The sequence below is a fragment of the Sinocyclocheilus anshuiensis genome, unplaced genomic scaffold (genome assembly GCF_001515605.1).
Source record: "Sinocyclocheilus anshuiensis isolate Anshui unplaced genomic scaffold, SAMN03320099.WGS_v1.1 scaffold542, whole genome shotgun sequence".
In the NCBI taxonomy this organism is placed as follows: domain Eukaryota; kingdom Metazoa; phylum Chordata; class Actinopteri; order Cypriniformes; family Cyprinidae; genus Sinocyclocheilus; species Sinocyclocheilus anshuiensis.
Genome location: NW_015547685.1, coordinates 1,389,602 through 1,411,261, shown reverse-complemented (window position 1 = coordinate 1,411,261; position 21,660 = coordinate 1,389,602). Strand labels below are relative to the sequence as shown.

Here is a 21,660-nt window from a genome sequence, read left to right as displayed (position 1 = left end):
AATGAAGACGGACAGTTTTAGTTTTATCCAGCTGTGTTTACTCAGTGCAACTTTTAACATCCAAGCGTTAAAACAGTTGGAAAAAGGATCACCCCTTGTGTCAGTATTTTGTTGAACCACCTTTTTCTTTAATTATAGCCTTTAGTCTGTTGGGATTTGTCTCTACTAACTTTGCACATCTAGACTTTGCAATATTTGCCCACTCTTCTTTGCAGAACTGCTCAAGTCCAGTTAAATTTGATGGTGACCGTTTGTGGACTGCAGTCTCCAAGTCATTCCACAGATTTTCAAAGGGGTTTAAGTCTGGGCTCAGACTAGGCCCTGCAAGGACATTTGCCTTTTTCTCCATCAACCACTGTGTGGTCGGTTTTGCTGTGTGCTTTGGGTCATTGTCATGTTAGAAGGTAAAACTTCTTCCCATTGACAACTTTCTGGCAGAGGGCAGCAGATTTTCCTCAAGAATTTGACGGTATTTTGCCCCATCCATTTTTCCTTATATCCTGACAAGTGCTCCAGTCCCTGCTGCAGAGGAACACCCCCATAACAGGATATTACCACCTCCATACTTTACTGGAGGAATGCTGTTATTTGGATGGTGAGCTGTATTGGATTTCCGTCAGACATATTGTTTGGTGTTGAGGGCAAATAATTCAATTTTAGTCTCATCTGCCTCAGAATCTTCAAGGTGCTTTTGGCAAAGCTCAGTCGTGACTGCATGTGGCCTTTCTTGAGGAGTGCAACCTTCCCATTCAAGCCAAATTTGTGAAGAATTTGTGATATTGTTTTTACACGCACACAATGACCACTCTGTCATAAATTTCTGCAACTGCTTCAGAGTTGTCTTTGTGTGAAAATTGAGACGTTGATTAGCTACACCTGATTGAGTTTACAATTCATTTTTAGGAGGGGGTGATCCTTTTTCCGACGGTGTTTTTGTTTTTCTGACATGTTGGTGTTATATCTTTCACTTGGATGTTATAAGTTGCACTGAGTAAATACAGCTGGATGAAACAAAAACTGTGTGCTGCAAAGCAACAAAATGTAATTATTTTAAAGAGGGGTGATACTTTTCTATAGCCACTGTATATTACAGGGTAAATGGGAGCGGTGAAAGATTTTAGGCTTTGAAATATGCAAAAAAAAAAGACATTTGGCTGTTTTCAGACTTCTGAACTATGTTGAATTCTCCACAAGTGGTCATACTGAGAATAAAAACAACAGTAATTAGAGAAAACTGGAATTTCAAAAAAATTTTTTTATTATTTTCATGAAAGGCTTTTCAACAAATGGAGAAAAGTTAAATTTCAGCTCTCAGACTGTAGGGGCCCTATGTGAAACTGAACTTGTACACAAAGCAAGGACACAAAAGTAAAATGGTAACACAAGAGCACCAAACCTTCAAGATATGTCATCATAACTTCTGTTACGTGATCACCTTTTTGAAATGAGGGAGAAAAAAAAATCTGTAACTTAGCATTTGATCAATAATCATTTTAATAAGGTATTCAGCACACTGGCATTAGGAAAATTTAAATTCAGGTTCCAAAATGAGACTGTTCAACCATATAAGCATTTCTAAACAGTAAATGAATGAACACCAAACATTTTAAAATACTGAAATCATACAGCACTTTCTACTTTACAGAGCTTACCGATGATGAAACCAAAATCTGATTCAAATCAAAAATAAGACATGATATGAAAGTGCACATCAATTACTCAAATGCATCATGATACTGAAACCTGTTGTTTTTCTGTTGAGGCAACAAAAAATTGAATTGCATAGAAACCTGTACTCTCTAGTCCCCAAAACAATATAAACTACATTTGCTTAGATTTGCTTATACGGACCAACAACTTGTTCTCAAGACAATGGAGATGATCTGATTTCAAATGCTGAATGTGTTAAACATAATCTTTTTAAATACATTTGAAGCCACTCAGAGAGTGAAATGAACATGGCGTACCATTTAGGTTCGGCCTTCTAAAACGGTATTATAATGACATAATCTCTCTAGGGATGATTTCATGATTGATTATATTTGGCCTCAAAATAAATATCACACAAGGATAGTAAGTTTTCATTTAAAGAGTAAGCTTTCAGATATATTCAAAGAGTTCTCTGATAATGCAATCACTAATCTACTGTTATTTGTATTGATATAGTAGGCATTACTATAGCAGATATTTGTCCGATATGGCTAAGAAACCCCTGAGCACACACTTCACACCAACACGATTCAAATATTGAATGGAAACACTCCACACTTGGCCAAAATGAAACAAAAAACATATTTCATCCTCTACTTCACATAATTATCTATGAATCTAAAATTGGTGTTTGGTATGACCACATTTTTATAATATATTTATCTGATACAAATAAAAATGTAAAAAAAAAACGTTCAAGAACCGTTTAAATAATGTTTTTCAACTTAAGTCTTACCAAAAACTTAATTTCTTCTAGAAATCCCAGCACAGGTATTTGAAACAGAGCATACAAATTTAGGTTTCCACAGCAAACAATGCTTCAATTTCAATCCAAACATTTAAAATAAAAGAGTACACGTTGTGTACAATGAATGCAGTCTGAATTTCCCGTGCAAACTACTAAGTGCAATGTAAAAAGTGACATAAGAGAACAGTGATGACACTGACAGCACATTTAATTCATCATTATCATTAAACACAACCAACTTGAGCAAACATACCGTGTAACAGAACCAGTCCATAAAAGAAAAGTCATTTTATTTGCGTTAGTACAAGTCTGTCCAGCCTCCTGTAATCATGTAAAGTAAGACTCACATTACACATGTGCAGGGATGCGAGCGAGATCAGAGGCAGCAGCTTGATCATGATAGTGGACAAATGTACTGTAATACTTGAAAACCCCTGATGCAGGAGCTACTGGGAGAAAACTAAGGTAATGATCCAGTACTCGATTATACCATCTTTGTTCTAAACTGACAGAATCAAAACTAATTTGTGTCCATTTGGACAGATTCCATCTGAATAGATCAGAAGAATGAAAGAGATAAGAGGAACAAAAGGATAAGGTTCGATTTCAATATGTCACTTATCTATGTCTGTAAGGGCCTGCAAATTGCTATTGGGTCATCACATAATCAAAGAAATGTCTTTAGTGTTAATGAAACCGCAAAGCTTGAATAATCATCAAATGAGGAGTTGCCAAAAACTGCTGGTGCTTGCATTGCTTTCCCTAAATTGTATAAATACGTTCATTTGATGTTTTCGGAAGAAACTTATAATCTAATACATAAAGGATTTCATTTTTGAACCAATAATAAAATTAACTGAATACACATTGTTCATCTCCCTGTAGAAACATTCAGTTATGACAAATGTACCATGTGAAGTGTTAAATAATTTGGTTGCAATTTGATCTTTGAGCACAAAAAAAAACAGAAAATTGTTTCTGGATAATTTTTTCTTTTTCTTTTTTTAGATGTCCAATTGTACAATTATATAGAGAAATTATATAAAATAATGTGCTTAATATAATTAAAAACAGATCATATTAAAACATAAAAAACTAAATGATTGAGTTAGCTATTTATCATTAAGTTACTGCTTACATTGTATCTGTACAAGTGTTGTGTAGTTATAAATAGATATTTTCCTCTGTATAACATGATGTGAAAATGTCATCATCGTATTTTTACATTCATCTTGTGACTTCTCCACTTAAAACAATAGTTATGCCAAATACACGCACACACACACAAACTATACACACATGCACGCACACACACACACACACACACACTTCTCTTTTAAATGATTGACCTTTTTCCCTATGCTATGCTGTGTTTCTGGCCACTCCACAGATGAGGTGTGCTTTACGTGCGGTTGAGTGTCTGGAAGATTCTGGAGATCTGGAGCATGACGGGACCTGTCTCAGGATCATTCATCCACTGCGTGCTGTTCAGCGGGTTCTCCAGCATGTCCTCAAAGGCTGTGAAGCCAAGAAAAACATGTCTCAGCCACATCCAACCAACAACTGACACAGATTGGACTGCATCTACTTGAAAATACAGTTTAGTCTGTTTCAACAGTGGTCTTGAACTCCAACGCAAAACATATTTAATAACCCTAAAAAAAAACACACATTAAATATGTTAACAAACATAAATAAAATAATAAATATTTATGAGTCCTGTAGGTCATCTTATAGCACATGGTGTTATCAATGCCATGGTCACTGGTTCTATTCCCAGGGAACACATACTGACAATAATTGCATGCTTGGAATAATTAAAATGTTTAATTGTTTTGAAAGAAGTCTCTTATGCTCACCAAGGTTGCATTTATTTAATCAAAAATATATATTTTACATTTTAAAATAACGTGTTTTTTTTATATATATATTTTAAAGTGTTACGGTATTTATTCCTGGTGCAAGAGAAACATCTTGTTATTTTCAATGCTGAAAACAGTCTTAACTGATTAATATTTGTTGTGGAATCTGTGATACATTACCATTCAAATGTTTGAGCCAACTATGACCCTATGATAATATATATATGAAAATATATATATTATGGTTTCTACACCAAAAAAAGAAACAGTATTGTTTTTAACATTGATGAAAAGAAATGTTTCTTGAGCACCAAATCAGCATATTAGAATGATTTCTGAAGGATCATGTGACACTGCAAAAAAAACCCTTTTATTCAGCAAAGACACGTTGTATTGATCAAATGTGACAGTAAGGACATTTATAAATGTTACAAAACAAATCAACTAAATGTGGTTCTTTTGAACTTCCTATTCACCAAATAATCCTGAAAATATATATATTATGGTTTCTACACCAAAAAAAGAAACAGTATTGTTTTTAACATTGATGAAAAGAAATGTTTCTTGAGCACCAAATCAGCATATTAGAATGATTTCTGAAGGATCATGTGACACTGAAGACTGCTGAAAAGCTTTGCAATAACAGGAATAAATTACATTTTAAAATATATTAAAATAGAAAATAGCTATTTTAAATTGAAATAATATTTCACAACATTAATGGTTTTACTCTTTTTATCAAATAAATGCAGCCTTAATGAGCAAAACAAACTTCTTTCAAAAACATTTAAAAAAAAAAAGTATTCCAAACTTTCAGCCATTAGTGTAAATAAATAAAATACAACATCCCACCAGTTGTGTGTGGTAATGGAGGTAAAAAAAATTAAGAAAATATATTAAAATATGAAATGATCGATTAGCAAATCATTACACAGTGTAGTAGACAATTTTAAATTCAAGTCAGCTGCTTAGCAAATGGGGCAACCAGATAAAATTTGAAAGTTTAAAAAATTTAAATTTGACTTCCAAGATTCCAAATAGTCCTTTTTGTAACCATGGTTAGAAGGGAAGCAACTTCTGAGCAAGTCCAAGATCATTCTGGATATTGTGAGAAGCCTGGTGACAAAAGCTGAAAGGCTTTGGAAGTAACTGCTGTGGTCTGATGAAGTGAAAATTGAGCACTCTGGCCCCAAAGCAAAGTGCTGTATTTACCACAAACCACACAGAGCCCAATACCCAGATAACGTCATCCTGCCATCAAGCATGGTGCTGGCAGCATCATTAATCTGGATTACTGTTCAGATGGAGGAAGTGGAAAACTTGCTGTCATAACAGGCCAAATGGATAGAATCAAATAACCAGTTGAAAACCTTGAAATAACATGTTTTGCTCAGCCAGAAATTTTGTTTTCCAACAGAAAAGTAGAAAAAACAGCAGAAACAATCATTGATTTGACTGTCTTGAAGAACCTTTGAGCATACAGGGAAAAAAAACTCACCTAGAAGAGTCTTGGGGTTTGTGAGACCAAGCTGTACGACGGGATTCTCCAGGATAGCCTGAAACAGGGGACTGCTGGTATCAATGCCCTTGTCCAGATCCTCAGGGGTGGGCTTTCTGTCACCCAGCAGCCATTCACACTGTGTGGGAATAGAAGTTATAAAACAAGGATATGGAATAAAAATGTGACCTTAATAAATGTTGTTTAACTAAACAAAACAAAGACTTAACCACATATTTTACAGAATATCAATGAGCTCATTTAATCTTAATTGGCTGTTGAAATAACTCAATATACATGATTTTATGATCCTCTGAATGTTTACATACAGCTGCATCCTGTTGATTATTATTGACGCGGAGGGCATCAATCACCTCCTTCTCATCGAAGCCCATCTCCATCAGTGCAATCACTGCCTACACACAAACAGAGATACGAGATGATGCATCTAAAAAGATTCCACAGCAAGACAGACGTAGCTATTTTATGTGAATTACTGCAGGATTTGCAACCAACAAAAATTAATTCTATAGTGGCATTTGCCTGTGGAAAAAGTCGCTTCTATGATGCTAGGGTGGTTTAATGGTTTTTAGCTTGTTGTTATCAGTGTTGTTATTGTTAGTTAAAACTTTAAAAAATTGTTTTTGTAAATTGAAAAAAAAAATTGAAATAAATTAAAATATAAATACACGAAACACTCAAACCTGAACATTTAAAAATTAGAAACGTTGCTTTGACAGCTAACTAAAATAAAGTTTAAGCTGTATTTAGCATTAAAATTACTAAAACTACAAATTTTTTTTTTAAAAAGAACAGTAAATATACAAAAATGCTAAAAGCGCATAACAAAATACTAAAACAAAAATGTTTCTTGTGATTCGAAACCTGATTAAAATAAGACTTGAAAATGTGCTTGCATCGCATCCGCATGAATTCAAACCATGGTTCAATATCGTGACAGGCATGAGTAGAAGCTGAAATTTACAGTTTTCACTTTTAATGACAGCTAATCTCATATGTTGTAAAAGAAAGTTTTATTGCATCAAGCTGATGGTCATTTCGATGGTAAATTAACCAAACTGAACAAATGGATCTGATTTTATTCTAATTGTATTGTCCAATATAGTTTGGGTAAAAAAATAAAAAAAAAGCAGAAAACCATTTATTCAATCTGACACTTTAATCTTGCATTGGTTAAACCGCAGAGGCTATTATCATATTATGTCAGTGGATCAGGAAATTTCATCATGTTTGAGTTTAAAAATGAGCTATTCTTCTGTTTCTCGTGACACCCACATGACACTAACCCGTGAGTCAGGCCTGAACTCTCTTTTCCTTCTGATCCGTTTGAAGATCTCTGTCAGTTCATCTTGTTTGGCCTCTTCTAGGCTGGCCTGGGACGGCAGACGGGCCCGGGCGGGGTGTCCTGTCCAGGCAGAGGTGTGTCAACCATGGGGTCATCCACATGCTCAATCAGCCATTCCATAGCCTGGGTCACAGACATGCTGCAGAAAGAGTGATTAGTTATTAATGACCTTTATTTAATCAAGTGAGAGTTGGGTTACATTAATGATGCACCAAAACCCAAAACCTCATGTTTGCTCATTTGATTATTCTTATTTAGAGAGATTTTACCATATGTTCATGGTACAACTATTAAATTGAACTGAGCTGGATGATGACATCACTGAATTCAATGATGAACTGCCTTTAACTGAAAATTGAGTGTTGTTTACTATTGTCATTTTGCATTACTGACACACTATTTTCCTATTTAATACTGTAAAGTTGCTTTGACACAATCTGTATTGTTAAAAGCGCTATATTAAAATAAAGGTGACAACTGAATTGACACTTAAAGGGTGTACTAAGTACATTTTTTTGTTTATGTTCCACAGTCCAATAGTCTTGGACTTTATGCTGCCACCCAGAAATGCACTATTCACAGGCACATTTGTTAACCATGAACTGACCATGAACCCTACAGTTCAAAAGTTGTGGTCAGTAAGATTTTCTTTTCTTTTTAGGGGCGCACAACTGTTTTCACAATAAGGAATGTTTTCTGAAAAAACAGTTCTTTTAAATTGTACTAATATGTCACAATATTACTGTTTTTACTGCATTTTTGATCAAATAAACACAGCCTTTGTGAGCATAAGAGACTTCTTTCAAAAACAAGACCCCAAAAGTTTGAACAGTATTGTAGTCAACAACCGAAAGTGTCTGATAATGAGAACATCACAAAAACAATATATAATTTACATGCAGCTGGACAACCTCATATAGAATAACATTACTTTTGGAAAAAAATAATTTGATGTACCTTTAAAGAGTAGTTCACTTCCAGGATGAAAATTTTGTCATCATTTACTCACCCTCCACTTGTTCCAAACCTGGATGAGTTTCTTTCTTCTGTTGAAAACAAAATAAGATATTTTGAAAAATGTTAGTATCCAAACAGTTGATAGGCACCATTGACTTCCACAGTATTGTATTTATTTTTTTTTTTGCTACTATGGAAGTCAGTGGTGCCCATCAACTGTTTGGATACCAACATTTTTCTAATTATCTTTTTTTGTGTTCAACAAAATAAATAAACTCATCCAAGTTTGGAACAATTGGAGGTGAGTAAATGATGACAGAATTTTCATCCTGGAAGTGTACTACTCCTTTAAAATTGTATCCTTATATACAAGAACAAAATAAGATATTTTGAAAAATGTTAGTATCCAAACAGTTGATAGGCACCATTGACTTCCACAGTATTGTATTTATTTATTTTTTTTGCTACTATGGAAGTCAGTGGTGCCCATCAACTGTTTGGATACCAACATTTTTCTAAATATCTTTTTTTGTGTTCAACAAAATAAATAAACTCATCCAAGTTTGGAACAATTGGAGGTGAGTAAATGATGACAGAATTTTCATCCTGGAAGTGTACTACTCCTTTAAAATTGTATCCTTATATACAAGAAAATACTTCAGTCACTAGTTCACTGGTAACAGATGTGTCACTTACAGATGCTCACTTTGATTATTGAAACATAAGAAAAAGGGTTTGAGGATTCCCTAAGTGAGAGTACTCACTGGTTTAAGCGTAGAGCCTTCACAGCACGACTCTCAGGGAAACCCATCTCAGTCAGCTGCTGCAAGGCCGTTTCATCCACACGATCCTCCTCATCCTCATCCAGCATGGCTGCCAGAGAGAGAAGACACAAAGAACAACCATTCACCATCATTTGCTAAGAGAGCAAAATTATATTTACACCTGCACACTGACCAGTCAGATATTCTGAGTGGTTATCAGAGATCAAAAATAAAGTAGGTTAATAATGACCTCTTGAAAAAAAAAGTACTGTGGCAGTACTATTGCACAGCAATATTACTCTATGGTACTTAAATAATAAGTCAGATTAATAAATAATATGATAGATAATATATCAGAAAAACCTATGGTAGATATCTGAAAAGCATGGTAATTAATTGTTTCACCAAGGCTTAAACTGATTTGATCCATTCTGGTCTCTATCCATAGCTTACCATTGGCCTTTTTGAAGAGCTCAACAGCATCTGGATTCAGAGCCAGCAGCTTCTGAGCCACCTCAATAAGTGAGACCAGAATCTTCCTCAGCTCTGTTTGAAACTGAAGGAGACAAAATAAATTATACAATGTAAAACAATATATTCTGAACAATTGCACTGCAGAAAAATCTAACTGAATAAACTGCATGCACCCACATCTCTGATATTGTGTTGAGTTACAGCACGGTCAGTGTTGCGAGTGGACAGGTTTGCTGTGGCTTTGAGGATGGAGTCCTTATCTGGCGCTTTGTTCTCTTGCTTCTTCTGTCAACAAGCACAGACACTGCTCAACTTTGCAGAATCACAAAGCTTAGAAGTGTAATGCATAGCATCAATTAAGAAGAGTTCACCCAAAAAGAAAACTGTCACCAGATACCTTCTCTTCAGAAGATACGTCAGCCATTTTTGGTGGAGCCTGCGGAGGTCTTTTCTTTATCAATAATAAGCAGTCTAGAAAACAAACAAAAATGAATCAGGATTCATGCCTGTCAGAATCTGATTTTAAATACAAAGAACATATGCAAAACATGACTACACCCTAGATCAGTGGTTCTTAACCAGGGGCTGGGACCCAATAGAGGGCCTTAGCAAACTTCCAAAGGCGCCTCAAGATGACTTAAATGATTCAAATTCAGCATGAAAGGAAATTGTGTTCATCTTTTTCTCTATTGTGACGTATATGTGAGTAAAACGACTTCTCAGACAAGAAAAAAGTTAATGTATTTGATTAAAGATTACAAGAGCACACAAATTTAAAAAAAAATGATGTGAATGGATCGATAATTTAATAAACACTGTAAAATTCCATTTAAAAATAAAAAAATTGTCCATTTTAATTTAATGGTGAATGGAGAAAAAAAAAAGTATTTAATAACAGCTAAAACAATTAAAAATAAAGATATTTCTTAGTTCAATTCACTCCCTCAACAACATTTTTTTAAATATTCAACCTGGTAGAAATTGTGAGAAAAAATATTTCTAAAAATACTCATCCTTAATCCTTACCCAGTAAAATAACAAACACCTGGAAAAATCACGGGGGCCTTTGAATATTGTCGTGAAAAATGCAGGGCCTCAGAGTCAAAAATGTTAAGAACCACCAGATGCACCGGTAAGTTTAAATACCTTTGTCTTTAAGATTTTCCTCAGCAGCTGTTTTGGATTCGGTGAGAATTCTCTCAGTGGCAGCATGAATGAGTTTGTGATGTGTAAGAGTTTTAGGATCCTCTAGACTTCCATGGACATACTGTAAGAGAAGAAAAATACAAATGTAGTGTCTTTAACTACTATGTACTAACATTGAAATATATAATCAATAGATACAATGTACTTATTGAGCACATACATGTACAGTACCAATATTTGAAAAATACCTGAATGTAGATACACATACTACAGAAATACACTGTCGACCCAACCCTTACACCACAACCCACCTTTAAACCTAACCATACCACCAAACCTGTCCCTAACCTTAACCAAATCCCACCTCAGTAGCAGCAAAAGTGCTGCTATCTTACAACCCCAAACCTTTGAACAGTACATTTACCCCATAAAAATCACAATCATGAGCTCAACCCACTTACAGTGGGGTCCAGTACTGTGGTAGTGCCACGGTACAGTTGGCGTCAATTGTTACCATGTTACCTGGTACTGAATAATTAATGTATCCTGCTTTTTACATGATACTCCAAGGTACTTCAAAGAACACCATGATATTGTCATTATTTAAGTCCATAAAACTTGGTATAATTGTGACATTATGCCATTAAGCACAGGGTAATACCATGGTACTTTTCAGCCCGCATTGCACCTTGTAGTCAGAACATGGCTTGACCTACAGTCAAGTGATTACAAACACATTCACAACCTTAAAGCCATGAAGTGTGCAAATCAAATCCTCACAGAAAATATGAATGGGTGTCAAGGTGAGTTGAGCTACACAGATCTGAGTAACGTACTTGACAGATAAATTGTGAACAAAAAGAGGCTGTCAACGAGTTAATGTCAGTTCTACACAGTAAACCAACCAGGGTGACAGTGGTAGTTACAGTACAGCCATAGAGACGGAGGTGACAGACCAGCTTGCTAAATTATAAATAGCACTGTCGACTCGTCTACTAGTTACTAAAAAATACTTGGCAATGACTCGGAGAATCCAGCGGGCCTGTCCTGTCCGAGTTGGCTAACAGTGCCAGCTAACCGATGGCAGACCTACATGCTTTAAGCATTTCTCCTTGAGTTTCTCTATAGTGGTGTCTTCCGTGACTTCCTCCAGCCACTCGGTACCCTCCACGGTACAGACGTGGACCTTCAGGACTTTGCCTGCAAAGATCTTCTCCTCCTGCACGAACATTGTAGCAGCAGCAGCGGCGGCGGCAGGACCGCAGCGCTCCCCGCTGAAGACGCTCCGCGAGCCCACTGTCTACAGCCCGGAAAGCCGCCCTCTTCCCCGCTTAAACCTGCCCTGGCAACAGACACGAGCTCACGGTCTCATTCGAACATTTTCAGGCCATCCGATCTGTACTGCCCGCCCGCTCCATAGGACTGATATATTTTCGACGGGACGGATAGGTTTCCAGCTGCAGCAGGGACGCTCGCTCTGTTGACACCTGCAACGCGAGAGCGACAGCGGTCGGTCGCGCATGCGTGAGGTTGCGGACTGTGATTGGTGGAAGTACGTGTACATGCAGACGCGTCGTGCAGCAGACTCTCAAAACAGCCTCGGATGGGAGCGGCGATGCCTAAAAGCTGGAGCACAGCTCTGCCGTTGAAAACAACGGGCTGTTTTCATCTGTACTTTGAGAAAAGCATACCGAAAATTCAGATTCTGTAAAACTTTCTGTCGCCCAGCCGCTTCCAGTTATCTACCGACCTACAAGACTCTTACAAACAGTGTGATACCCGTATAATACTACAATTGAAGTAAATGTCAAATTGTGATTATAAACCACATACAAAAAAACTGACTGTAGATTAAAAACTGACAAACACAGATAATTATTTAAATAAATAAATAAGAAAGAAAGAAAGTGAATAATGTAAACGTTAAACAACTCCTAAAATGATCATACACGTTTTAAAATAACTGATATTGCATATACTTATATACTTCACACTTATACAAGTGAAATTTCATAATAAGTTAACTAATATTATTTGCATTTAGGTAGAATAATAATTAAAGAGTCAGTTTTTAATGCTGCATAAGAAACTTGTCTGTTCAGGTTTGCAGATTCTTGTTAATTCGTGCTGCATTTACATTACAATGTAAAATGTCGACAAGGTCATTAAGATTTCATTATTAGTTATTATTTAATTAATATTATATCCGATAAACTATTGGTTTAAAAATCTGGAATACACTAGAAATGTTTTGCTATATCAGAATAATCTAAATTAATATCTTTTTGTCATTTAATATGCAACAACAGCATAGTCAGCATTTCCCATACCTAAACATCAACCATCTCTCCGATCTGTAAACTTGTATCTCCACCTCAATAGGTGGCGATCTGACACATGTTTCCTGTAGAAAAGCTGCTCTCTGCCATACAGAAGCAGAGACATTAGAATTGCGGGAGATTAGTACTGTTTGTAAAATACAGTAATGAATTATGGTTTATGACATAATATTTGACATTGACAATAATTAAACGAAACATTTACTGGGAATACATTTTACTTTCTGCTGTACTTCATCGCTTTTCCTCTCCTACTGACCGTGTAATGTTGAGCTCAAGGATTTAGCAATTACAGTCTGCTGGATAGTTTACGTATCTGGTTAAGTTGATTCTGTAAGATAACATGTCTAAACACGAGACGACAAAGCTCATCATTGAAGATGGTACGTGTCAACCTGCTTGTCTTTTCCTCTCTTTCTATAATGCAACATGATAATAAAGCAGCACTAGCTGCCTGTCTTGAATATGTATTAGAGCATCCTGTGCTTAAAATCTTCATTTTTAATGTCTTTTGTGCGCATGTACAAATTAACTTTCAGATGAGCCAAAGCAAGATGCGCTGAATCCATTTTCTTTCAAGGAGTTCATCAGAAACAAGAACCAGCAGCCCTGTCTTACAGAAGCCAAAGAGGTGAGAAACAACATGACAAGGATTTTAAGGTTTAGTAGATGATATGACTTTTGACTGACGTCCCTACTTTAATGTTCCTTTAAAGACATTAAAGTAGGGTTCACATTTGTGTATTTACAGATATGAATGTAAAACTTGCCAATGAACAAAAGTAAGTTTATGCAGAATCTCATTGCTGGTAGATTCTTGTCTTTTTTTTTTTTTAAATAATGTTTCATATATTTTTGATTTTACAAAGGTGTATGGTGGAGCATGCCACGTCGAGCAGGACTATAACACCTCCATAGATTTTGCCACGAAGGGGCCTTTCTTCACAGACCCCTCTGTGCTCTGTCAGCCTTGTGCAAATGAACCTGAGGAGACGTGGATTGAAAGCTGCCACCCATCAGCCCTTGATGGTTCTCATGACTTCGATCTATGTGGCACTTTAGACCTCAGCGCTTACTCTGAGCAATCATCTCTGAGCAGTGATGAGAAGGAAGCAAATGTAACTGCATGGGAACTGGGTGATTCTGACTTCCTGCCAAAGGACCACTTAGCTAGAAGAAGCACAGGAAGCTATGAAGGTGATGAAGAGACTTCAGTGATTGACATTTCCTTCCATCCTAAGAGGAGTAATGCTGAAAATGGCACAAAGAATCCCCAACAGGTATGTTGTGTGAATTGAGAAAGGTGTGAGGTTTTGGATATACATGAGCCAGTTGTTATATTATAATTGGTAAATTGCTGCTTTTCAAAAATGTAAATTTGTGTTTCATGTGTTTTAGCTCAGAGAAGAGAATTCCCTACTCCTTGGAAGGTCAGAATCTGACTCCAAAAGGTAGGCTATTTACACAAATAATATGTTACATTACTGAATGTAAAATAACAAATAATTTAAATTATTTTGAGGTAATTAAAGAATTGCTTGGCCAAAAATAAAAATGTATTCTCCCTCAGGCCATCCAAGGTGTAGATGAGTTTGTTTCTTCATCGGAAAAGATTTGGAGAAATTTAGCATTACATCACTTGCTAATGGATCCTCTGCAGTGAATGGGTGCCGTCAGAATGAGAGTCCAAAAAGCTGATAAAAACATCACAATAATCCATAAGTGATCCACACGACTCCAGTCCATGAAGAAACAAACTCGTCTACATCTTGTATGGCCTAAGGGTAAATGCTAAGCAAATTTTTATTTTTTGGTGAACCATTCCTTTAATGGATTAAAGTTTATATGTATTGCTGCTGTGTAGTTTTTAGATGATTTCTCATAATTAAACCTTCCGATTGTAATAGGATCAAACAACTGACTGATGAGTTGCACAGCAAGAAATTACAGGAGGAGAGAGAGGCTAAGGCTTTGGAGACAATGGTGCAGTCAGTAGAACAAAACCTTAAGTTAATGACGGTATTAAGCATTGTGCTATCATTCATGACAGATTTTTTATTAAGGTTTAATAAATTAAACCTTTTTTTATCTTTTTTGGTGAAAAGATCTTTAAAATGTTTTATTTACTGCATTTAAGAAATTAAAATTCTGTTTTATCCAATACAGAAGCGAGCAGTCAAAGCTGAAAATAGTATTTCAAAATTGAAACAAGAGATACAACAACTCCAGGTTTGACTTCTTTCCATATGCACAAGCGCACTTATAACAAGCACTCTATATGTAATGGTACATATATAATGTAATACAGCTATATACTACTGTATAATATGAATTTGTGATCAAGATATCTATTTCACTTCTGTTATTGTTCAGATTAAAACTCCATCGTGTTTATTTTTAATGTTTTCTTCTCAGGGCCAGCTTGAAGGATATAAAAGTGAAAATGAGAGGCTAAGATATGGAGAAACTACAGCCTTAACTACAATGAGACACAATGCACAAGTGGCCTCTGAGTACCTTAACAAAGCAGCTCAAGATGCAGAGACTTCTATCAAGTATGATTAACAACGACCATTACTTTTTATTGTGCTTTTCTACAATCATTTAATAATGATCAGAAATGTAAATCAATTAAATTAATATATCATTGCACTGAATGTGTTTTGTATTTTTACAGGCAGTTGCTGTCAGGAAGAGAGACAGTCTGTTTTGTTTCCCAGTTATTGACATCTATTGACAAGATCACAGAGATTCATAATTAAGTTTTTTCTGCAAACATCATGCTCCGTACACTATAGACCAGGGGTGCCCAAACTCGGTCCTGGAGGGCCGGTGTCCTGAAGAGTTTAGCTCCAACCTCAATTAAACACACCTGAACCAGCTAATCAAGCTCTTATAGGCATACTAGAAACTTGAAGGCAGGTGTGTTGAGGCAAGTTGGAGCTAAACTCTGCAGGACACCGGCCCTCCAGGACCGAGTCTGGGCACCCCTGCTATAGACTCACTGCATTTAGACCGTGGTACATCATTATTTATTTTGTTCATCCAACTTCATTAGCATCATGTTTAGGTTTTATGAAATAACAAAATGAGTTGTGATGGGCAATATGATGATCAAATTAAGCTCTAGCAGGAACTTAAGCATATAAACACTTAAGTGTACCAAATAGTGCCTTGGATTCTCTCACCAAAATCAAAGATCTGTATTGTAGGAGTGTATGTGGAAAACAATATTTTCAAAAACGTTTTGCACTTTTGTTAAACAATGAGTCAAGTCCCTTCTTAAAATTCTATTGCACATTATTTAACAGATTTCGATTCTTGATTATATTTTGATATATAACTTAATACATTTTTATATTTCTGCTGTTTTAAATTACAGCATTTTAAGCATTTGTTTATTTAAAAATACTTTACTAATCAACATTGGATGATGTGCCTTATATTCAGAATGCACTTTATTGACTTAATAACGAAGATTATTTCAGTCACGTGGTCCTGTTGTTGATTGAGAATTTAACAATTAGTATCTCTAAATCATTACATTAACATTTAATAGATACTAAAACCGTTTTATTTATCAATTTTTTTAACATATAAAATATTTATGCTAAATATTAAAGCAGTAAGTATAAATTTAATGTTCATTAATTAACGTAGTAATGAACATTAAAACCTTCTAATTCTTTGATAGCTGAGAGGCGCCGGGACTTTTATTATGAAGTGTCGGTGAAGATGACGCACTATTGACGCGCGCTTCACGTTTGTACACACATGACGTTACATGAGCGTAGAGTAGTTTTACCAGGGAAGAATTATTATTGACAGTTAAAGGACGATTTATGTAAATCTTTGTTTGCAAACAGCCATTAAAAGCAACGACTTTGATTTATTGTGCAATAAGTGTAAATCTAGTTTGCAAAGTCCCTAAGTGAGTGGGACAAAAGTGCAGCGATGCTGCAGGATCCAGCAGGTGTTTTTGTTGTGTTGTTTTGATAGAAGAGCTGCAATATTGAAGCTCACAGCAGAACGATCCATTAAAGGAAAGCTAATGTAAGTACATGTCCGCACTGCACAGACAGACAACTAAAGTTAGATATTTTGTTCGTTTGTTCCCTTTGCCAAATACTCATGTACTGTGTTTTCTGCTTTGTGGTCTAGAAGTGACTAGTTTTTATTGTATGTTGAATATAGAGGGTTTTAATGTGATGTCATACACCGATCGGTCTGCACACGCAAACAAAGCCAAAACTTAGATATTTTAGGCAATATAGAAATACTGGCCAGGACGCGTCCTCGTAAAATGGCACGTATGGTCACCCTAGCTAACACGAGAATGTGTTTTGAACTGTTAAAAACATCTTGAATGCTGTTAAAGATACAGTTGAAATTATATTACACAGTCCAAGGTAAAAAAGCACATTTTGTTAAAAAAGAGAAAAATTGGGAGATTGTATCAAAGCATAGCTCAGTAGCTTAGTACATATAAGATACATAAATGTAGTTTAATTTGTCTTGAGTACAAGGTTTTATTTTTTTCAATTTTGCACCCTATTTTGTCCCACTTCTCAAGAATGACTGATTTGTTTAAAGCTTTATTGTTTATTTCTACAGCATTACATTTGAGTAGATGTGAAACATTACAGGTAAAAATAGAGAAAGTAGGTACTGAATCAAAAGAAAATAAATTACTCACCTAAACATCTACTATCTAACCAAACACACACATGAGTGAAAGTAAAAATATATATATTAATAATAATAAAAAAACATCTACATTTCTTCGGACTTGAGAACTGTATGTAAAATGAAATCAAGAGACTTTGTAAACCAACCTTTTCAATATTCTCAGTTTTTTAAATATGTAACAAACACTTTTATATGTAATATTTTTTATTTACATTTTAAATTCAGCTGTAGTCCATCTTTGGTGAAAACATTGCTGTAGATTCAAAATGATGCTTGATCATATGATAGTGGTTTCATTGGCTGTTTTATGGAAAGTAAAACTAAAATTCACAGGAGAGAATAAAATAGACTTTGTTTTGTAATTATAGGAAATTCTTTAGACTAGTGAAATATGCCCAATATAAACATAATATTAATATAAAATAATATTTATGTACTTTACACTCCTGCAAATGAGTAAGATCGCATTGGCAAAGTGTACAATGTTGTAACTCAGTAACCTGTAAAATGTTTTCAGGTCTCACCTTGTCTAACATGGAATCGAATGAGTTACTTGAGAAAAGGGATAAAATCCAGAGGGAGATTTTGGCTCTTGAGAGTACTCTGGGTGCAGACAGCAGCATTATAAACCTTCTGTCATCTGACAGCAGCAGTGATGGTAAGTCACTGTCTCCTATCTGTGAGAGAGATGCCCGTCTCTCCTCTGTCTTTTGGGCATCCCATTGCACTAATTTACCAGTGAGTGAATCAAGTTAATCATAAGTGAATAATTCTTTTAGATAAAAATTTTGTTCACAAAACTTTCTGAATGATTCACTAGTGATCTAAATTTTTTTTGATGAAATCCTTACCCACCATTCCCACATGACTAGAATGGTGATGGAAAGGTTATGGAATTGTTTTGGCCAAAAAGTGTAGGAGCCTTGTTTTTGACTTGTGCTCTGTGCTTTACATTAATGTAATATATAATGTTTCCGGGACAGATGATGAATCTGATGACAGTGGACCTGAAGTTGAAGGAGTGGTAAGAATCTAGAAAGCCAAATGGTTACTATAGAAATTAAACACACTATAGAAATAAAATGTACTATTCTTCTTGTAATGTTTTATTTTTTTTATTCTTATATTGCTTGTAATTGCCTCTAGGAGCGTGATGACTTGGAGGCAGAGCGCCTGCGGATACAGAGGGAGATTGAAGAGTTAGAGAATACACTTGGTGCTAATGTATTGGAAAGTAAATAATATCTTATTATCTATAGCGATTTACATCAGCCTGAAAAATTAACCCTTATATTCTCAATGGGAACTTTAAATATATGACGCATAATCTGATAAGTCAGTAGCAATTCATTATTGGGTATTGGGTCTGCTGTTTCAGCTATACAAATAATTTGTTTGTAAATTAATTTGTCTTAAAGGGGTCATATGATGCTTTTTTTAAAGATCATTATTTTGTGTATTTGGTGTAACAGAATATGTTGACATGCTTTAATGTTCAAAAAACACATTATTTTTCAAATACTGTACATTATTGTAGGTCCTCTATGCCCCGCCTCTCTCAAACGCTTCGTTTTCTACAAAGTCCCTCCTTCCGACAAGCGCAGTCTGCTCTGATTGGCCAGCTGTAGATATGTGGGGGCGTGTTAGAACGAGCCGTTTTAGGGGGGTGTGGCAGAGTCTTAACTTTGATGAATATCTCTTTGGTTTTGAGACTTTAGTCTTTGCAACTTCAGGGATCTTATCTATTCACGAACAGCTTGTAACACTCCAAAGAGAAAGGAAAACTTGAAATCGCATCATATGACCCCTTTAATTGTATGTTTTTTTTTTTGTTTGTTTTTTTTTTTGCAAAACAGAGAGTGAACATGACGCTGATTCTGTGAGTTACCATTTTGTTTCTTTGATATATGCTTCTATTATATTTTCCCATTATTGTTTTAAAATGCTTCTAATACGGTATTGTTCTGCTCTCATTAGAGATATGAAGACAGTGATGATGATGAGTTGGATCTTCCTCAAAATGTGGAGACTTGCCTGCAGATGAATTTGGTCTATCAGGAGGTGTTGAAAGAGAAACTAGCTGAGCTGGAACAACTCCTCAATGAGAATCAACAGCAGCAGGTGAACAACAAACATCAGGGCTGGAGTTCATTGAAACAGAGTCTTCATGCCGCCCGATTGCATGAGCTTAATTACAGCAGAACCATTTTAAAGCCTTTTATTTTAAACTGTACCTCCACAGAAAGAGATTGAGGCCCAGATCTCTGGCCCAAGCACTTCTAGCTCCTCCTTACCAGGAATTCCCCCTCAGAAACAATTTCTTGGCTACTTCATGAAGCCTTACTTCAAAGACAAACTCACCAGTCTGGTATGTTATGATCTTGCATCCCGGAATTATTATTATTTTTTATTTATTTATTTGCATATTATTTTTTGTTTTGTTTGCTTCTAGGGCCCTCCAGCAAATGAAGAAACCAAAGCAAGGCTGAGTCATGGTACCAGACCCATTGATGAGCTGAAAATAAAAAGATGTATGTTTTGCGACAGCATGCTTGCTTTTTATTAGTTGTATCTAAGTGATTTTTTAATAAAAATAAAATGCTGGTTATTTCTTTCAGGGGACGGTTGGCAGAAAACTTTGCTGACCAATGCAGTCGCCAAAGACACTATGAAACGGATGCTACAACCCAAATTATCCAAGTGAGTTCTGGAAAAAGGAAAACCAAACCTAAATATCTGCCCTGTCTGTTCTATTTGGATACAAAAAAAAGTTGTGCATTTAGAAATGCAAGTTTGCTTTCTCAGTAAATTTAAGTATGTGTGTATTTTTGTAGAAAATTGCCGTTTTTAGAAATTTTGAGAGTTTGAGATGTTTCATTTGTTTTCATAGGCTGGACTATCTGAGTGCCAAGATGTCTAGAGCTGCTGATGAGGGAAAAGAAGAACTGAAAAAACAAATAGATTTAATTGAGAAAGAAATTGTAGAAATAAGGTAAAGGTATTTTAAGCACCTTAAGATTAGAGTTATTTATTTATTTATTGAAAGAATTCTATGCAGTTATAATGTTACAAAAAATTTCTATTTCAAATAAATGCTGTTCTTTTGAAATTCCTATTTGTCAAAGGATCCTAAAAAAATGCATATTAAGCAGCACAACTGTTTTCAACAGTGATCATAATCAGAAATGTTTCTTGAACATCGAATCAGCATATTAGAATGATTTTTGAAGGATCATGCGGCACTGAATACTAGAGCAATGGTTGCTGAAAATTCAGCTTTGACATCACTGGAATAAATTGGATTTAAAAATATATAAACATAGAAAACACAGAAAAATTATAATAGTATTTCTCAGTATTACTGTTTTACTGTATTTTGAACAAATACTGTAAAAGCAGCCTTGGGGAGCATAAGTGACTTCTTTCAAAAGCAATTAAAAAAAAAACTTACAGACCCCCAAACTTTTGAATGGTTGTGTGCTTAGTGTGCAATAAAATGTGTAATCAAACTTTATAATATCATCAGTGCCCTGAAAGACGATCAGCTGCTGGGTAATCGCCATGACGATCATGACTGGGAGAAAATATCAAATATTGACGTAAGTTATTTTATTAAGATGCATCCAAATAAATCTAGTTCTGTCTTATAACATCAGTTTTCCATTTCAAAAGTATGAAAGAACTTGTTTGTGTTTGATAGTTTGAAGCGTTGCGACAGGCTGATGATTTGAAAAGGTTCTGGCAGAACTATTTACACCCCTCCATTGACAAGTCAGTATGGAAACGGGACGAGATTGTTAAACTGAAAGGAATTGTAGAAGAATACAATTGCTGCCATTGGGACAAAATCGCAGAGGCTCTTGGGGTAAGCTTCATCTTAGAGAAATTCATGCACTTTCAAAACAGCTGCTAATGTTAACATGCTATTTAATAAGGTTTTTAATATGTTTAACAATACTACCTTCACATCATATATGTATATGTATACTTTGACGGATATTATATATATATATTTATATATATCTGTTTTTTCCAGACAAACAGAACGGCTTTCATGTGCTTCCAGACTTACCAGCGCTACATTTCAAAGACCTTCAGAAGGAAAGA

The 21,660-nt window shown here is 35.3% G+C and overlaps 2 protein-coding genes and 1 pseudogene across 2 annotated transcripts in view; 2 read left to right on the top strand and 1 right to left on the bottom strand.

Annotated features, from left to right (window-relative positions):
- Positions 1 to 3,466: 3,466 nt before the first annotated feature.
- LOC107703252 (ubiquitin-associated domain-containing protein 1-like) lies at positions 3,467 to 12,043 on the bottom strand (annotated as a pseudogene).
- Positions 12,044 to 12,925: 882 nt separating this feature from the next.
- Positions 12,926 to 16,163, top strand: LOC107703226 (serologically defined colon cancer antigen 3 homolog). The gene is made up of 9 exons (XM_016505776.1): positions 12,926 to 13,247; positions 13,404 to 13,495; positions 13,734 to 14,144; positions 14,263 to 14,315; positions 14,772 to 14,883; positions 15,031 to 15,093; positions 15,280 to 15,419; positions 15,542 to 15,664; positions 15,866 to 16,163. The coding sequence occupies exons 1-8, from the start codon at positions 13,208 to 13,210 to the stop codon at positions 15,624 to 15,626; spliced, it is 996 nt and encodes a 331-aa protein (XP_016361262.1). The 5' UTR covers positions 12,926 to 13,207; the 3' UTR covers positions 15,627 to 15,664; positions 15,866 to 16,163.
- Positions 16,164 to 16,470: 307 nt separating this feature from the next.
- Positions 16,471 to 21,660, top strand: part of LOC107703209 (snRNA-activating protein complex subunit 4-like) — a 15,713-nt gene continuing 10,523 nt past the window's right edge. Inside the window, exons 1-13 of the mRNA XM_016505763.1 lie at positions 16,471 to 16,917; positions 18,071 to 18,211; positions 18,537 to 18,577; positions 18,700 to 18,787; positions 19,410 to 19,432; positions 19,531 to 19,674; positions 19,796 to 19,921; positions 20,006 to 20,084; positions 20,172 to 20,253; positions 20,444 to 20,545; positions 21,080 to 21,152; positions 21,254 to 21,418; positions 21,620 to 21,656. Of these exons, the coding sequence (XP_016361249.1) occupies positions 18,088 to 18,211; positions 18,537 to 18,577; positions 18,700 to 18,787; positions 19,410 to 19,432; positions 19,531 to 19,674; positions 19,796 to 19,921; positions 20,006 to 20,084; positions 20,172 to 20,253; positions 20,444 to 20,545; positions 21,080 to 21,152; positions 21,254 to 21,418; positions 21,620 to 21,656 (1,084 nt within the window). The 5' untranslated portion in view covers positions 16,471 to 16,917; positions 18,071 to 18,087. The remainder of the gene's footprint in view (positions 16,918 to 18,070; positions 18,212 to 18,536; positions 18,578 to 18,699; positions 18,788 to 19,409; positions 19,433 to 19,530; positions 19,675 to 19,795; positions 19,922 to 20,005; positions 20,085 to 20,171; positions 20,254 to 20,443; positions 20,546 to 21,079; positions 21,153 to 21,253; positions 21,419 to 21,619; positions 21,657 to 21,660) is intronic.

What these genes read in the sequence shown, in the direction of transcription:
- LOC107703226 (XM_016505776.1), top strand. Translation starts at nt 13,208, where the DNA reads ATGTCTAAACACGAGACGACAAAGCTCATCATTGAAGATG. An exon ending in GTCTTACAGAAGCCAAAGAG is followed by an intron (nt 13,496 to 13,733) that starts GTGAGAAACAAC and finishes GATTTTACAAAG; the next exon opens with GTGTATGGTGGAGCATGCCA. An exon ending in AAAACCTTAAGTTAATGACG is followed by an intron (nt 14,884 to 15,030) that starts GTATTAAGCATT and finishes TATCCAATACAG; the next exon opens with AAGCGAGCAGTCAAAGCTGA.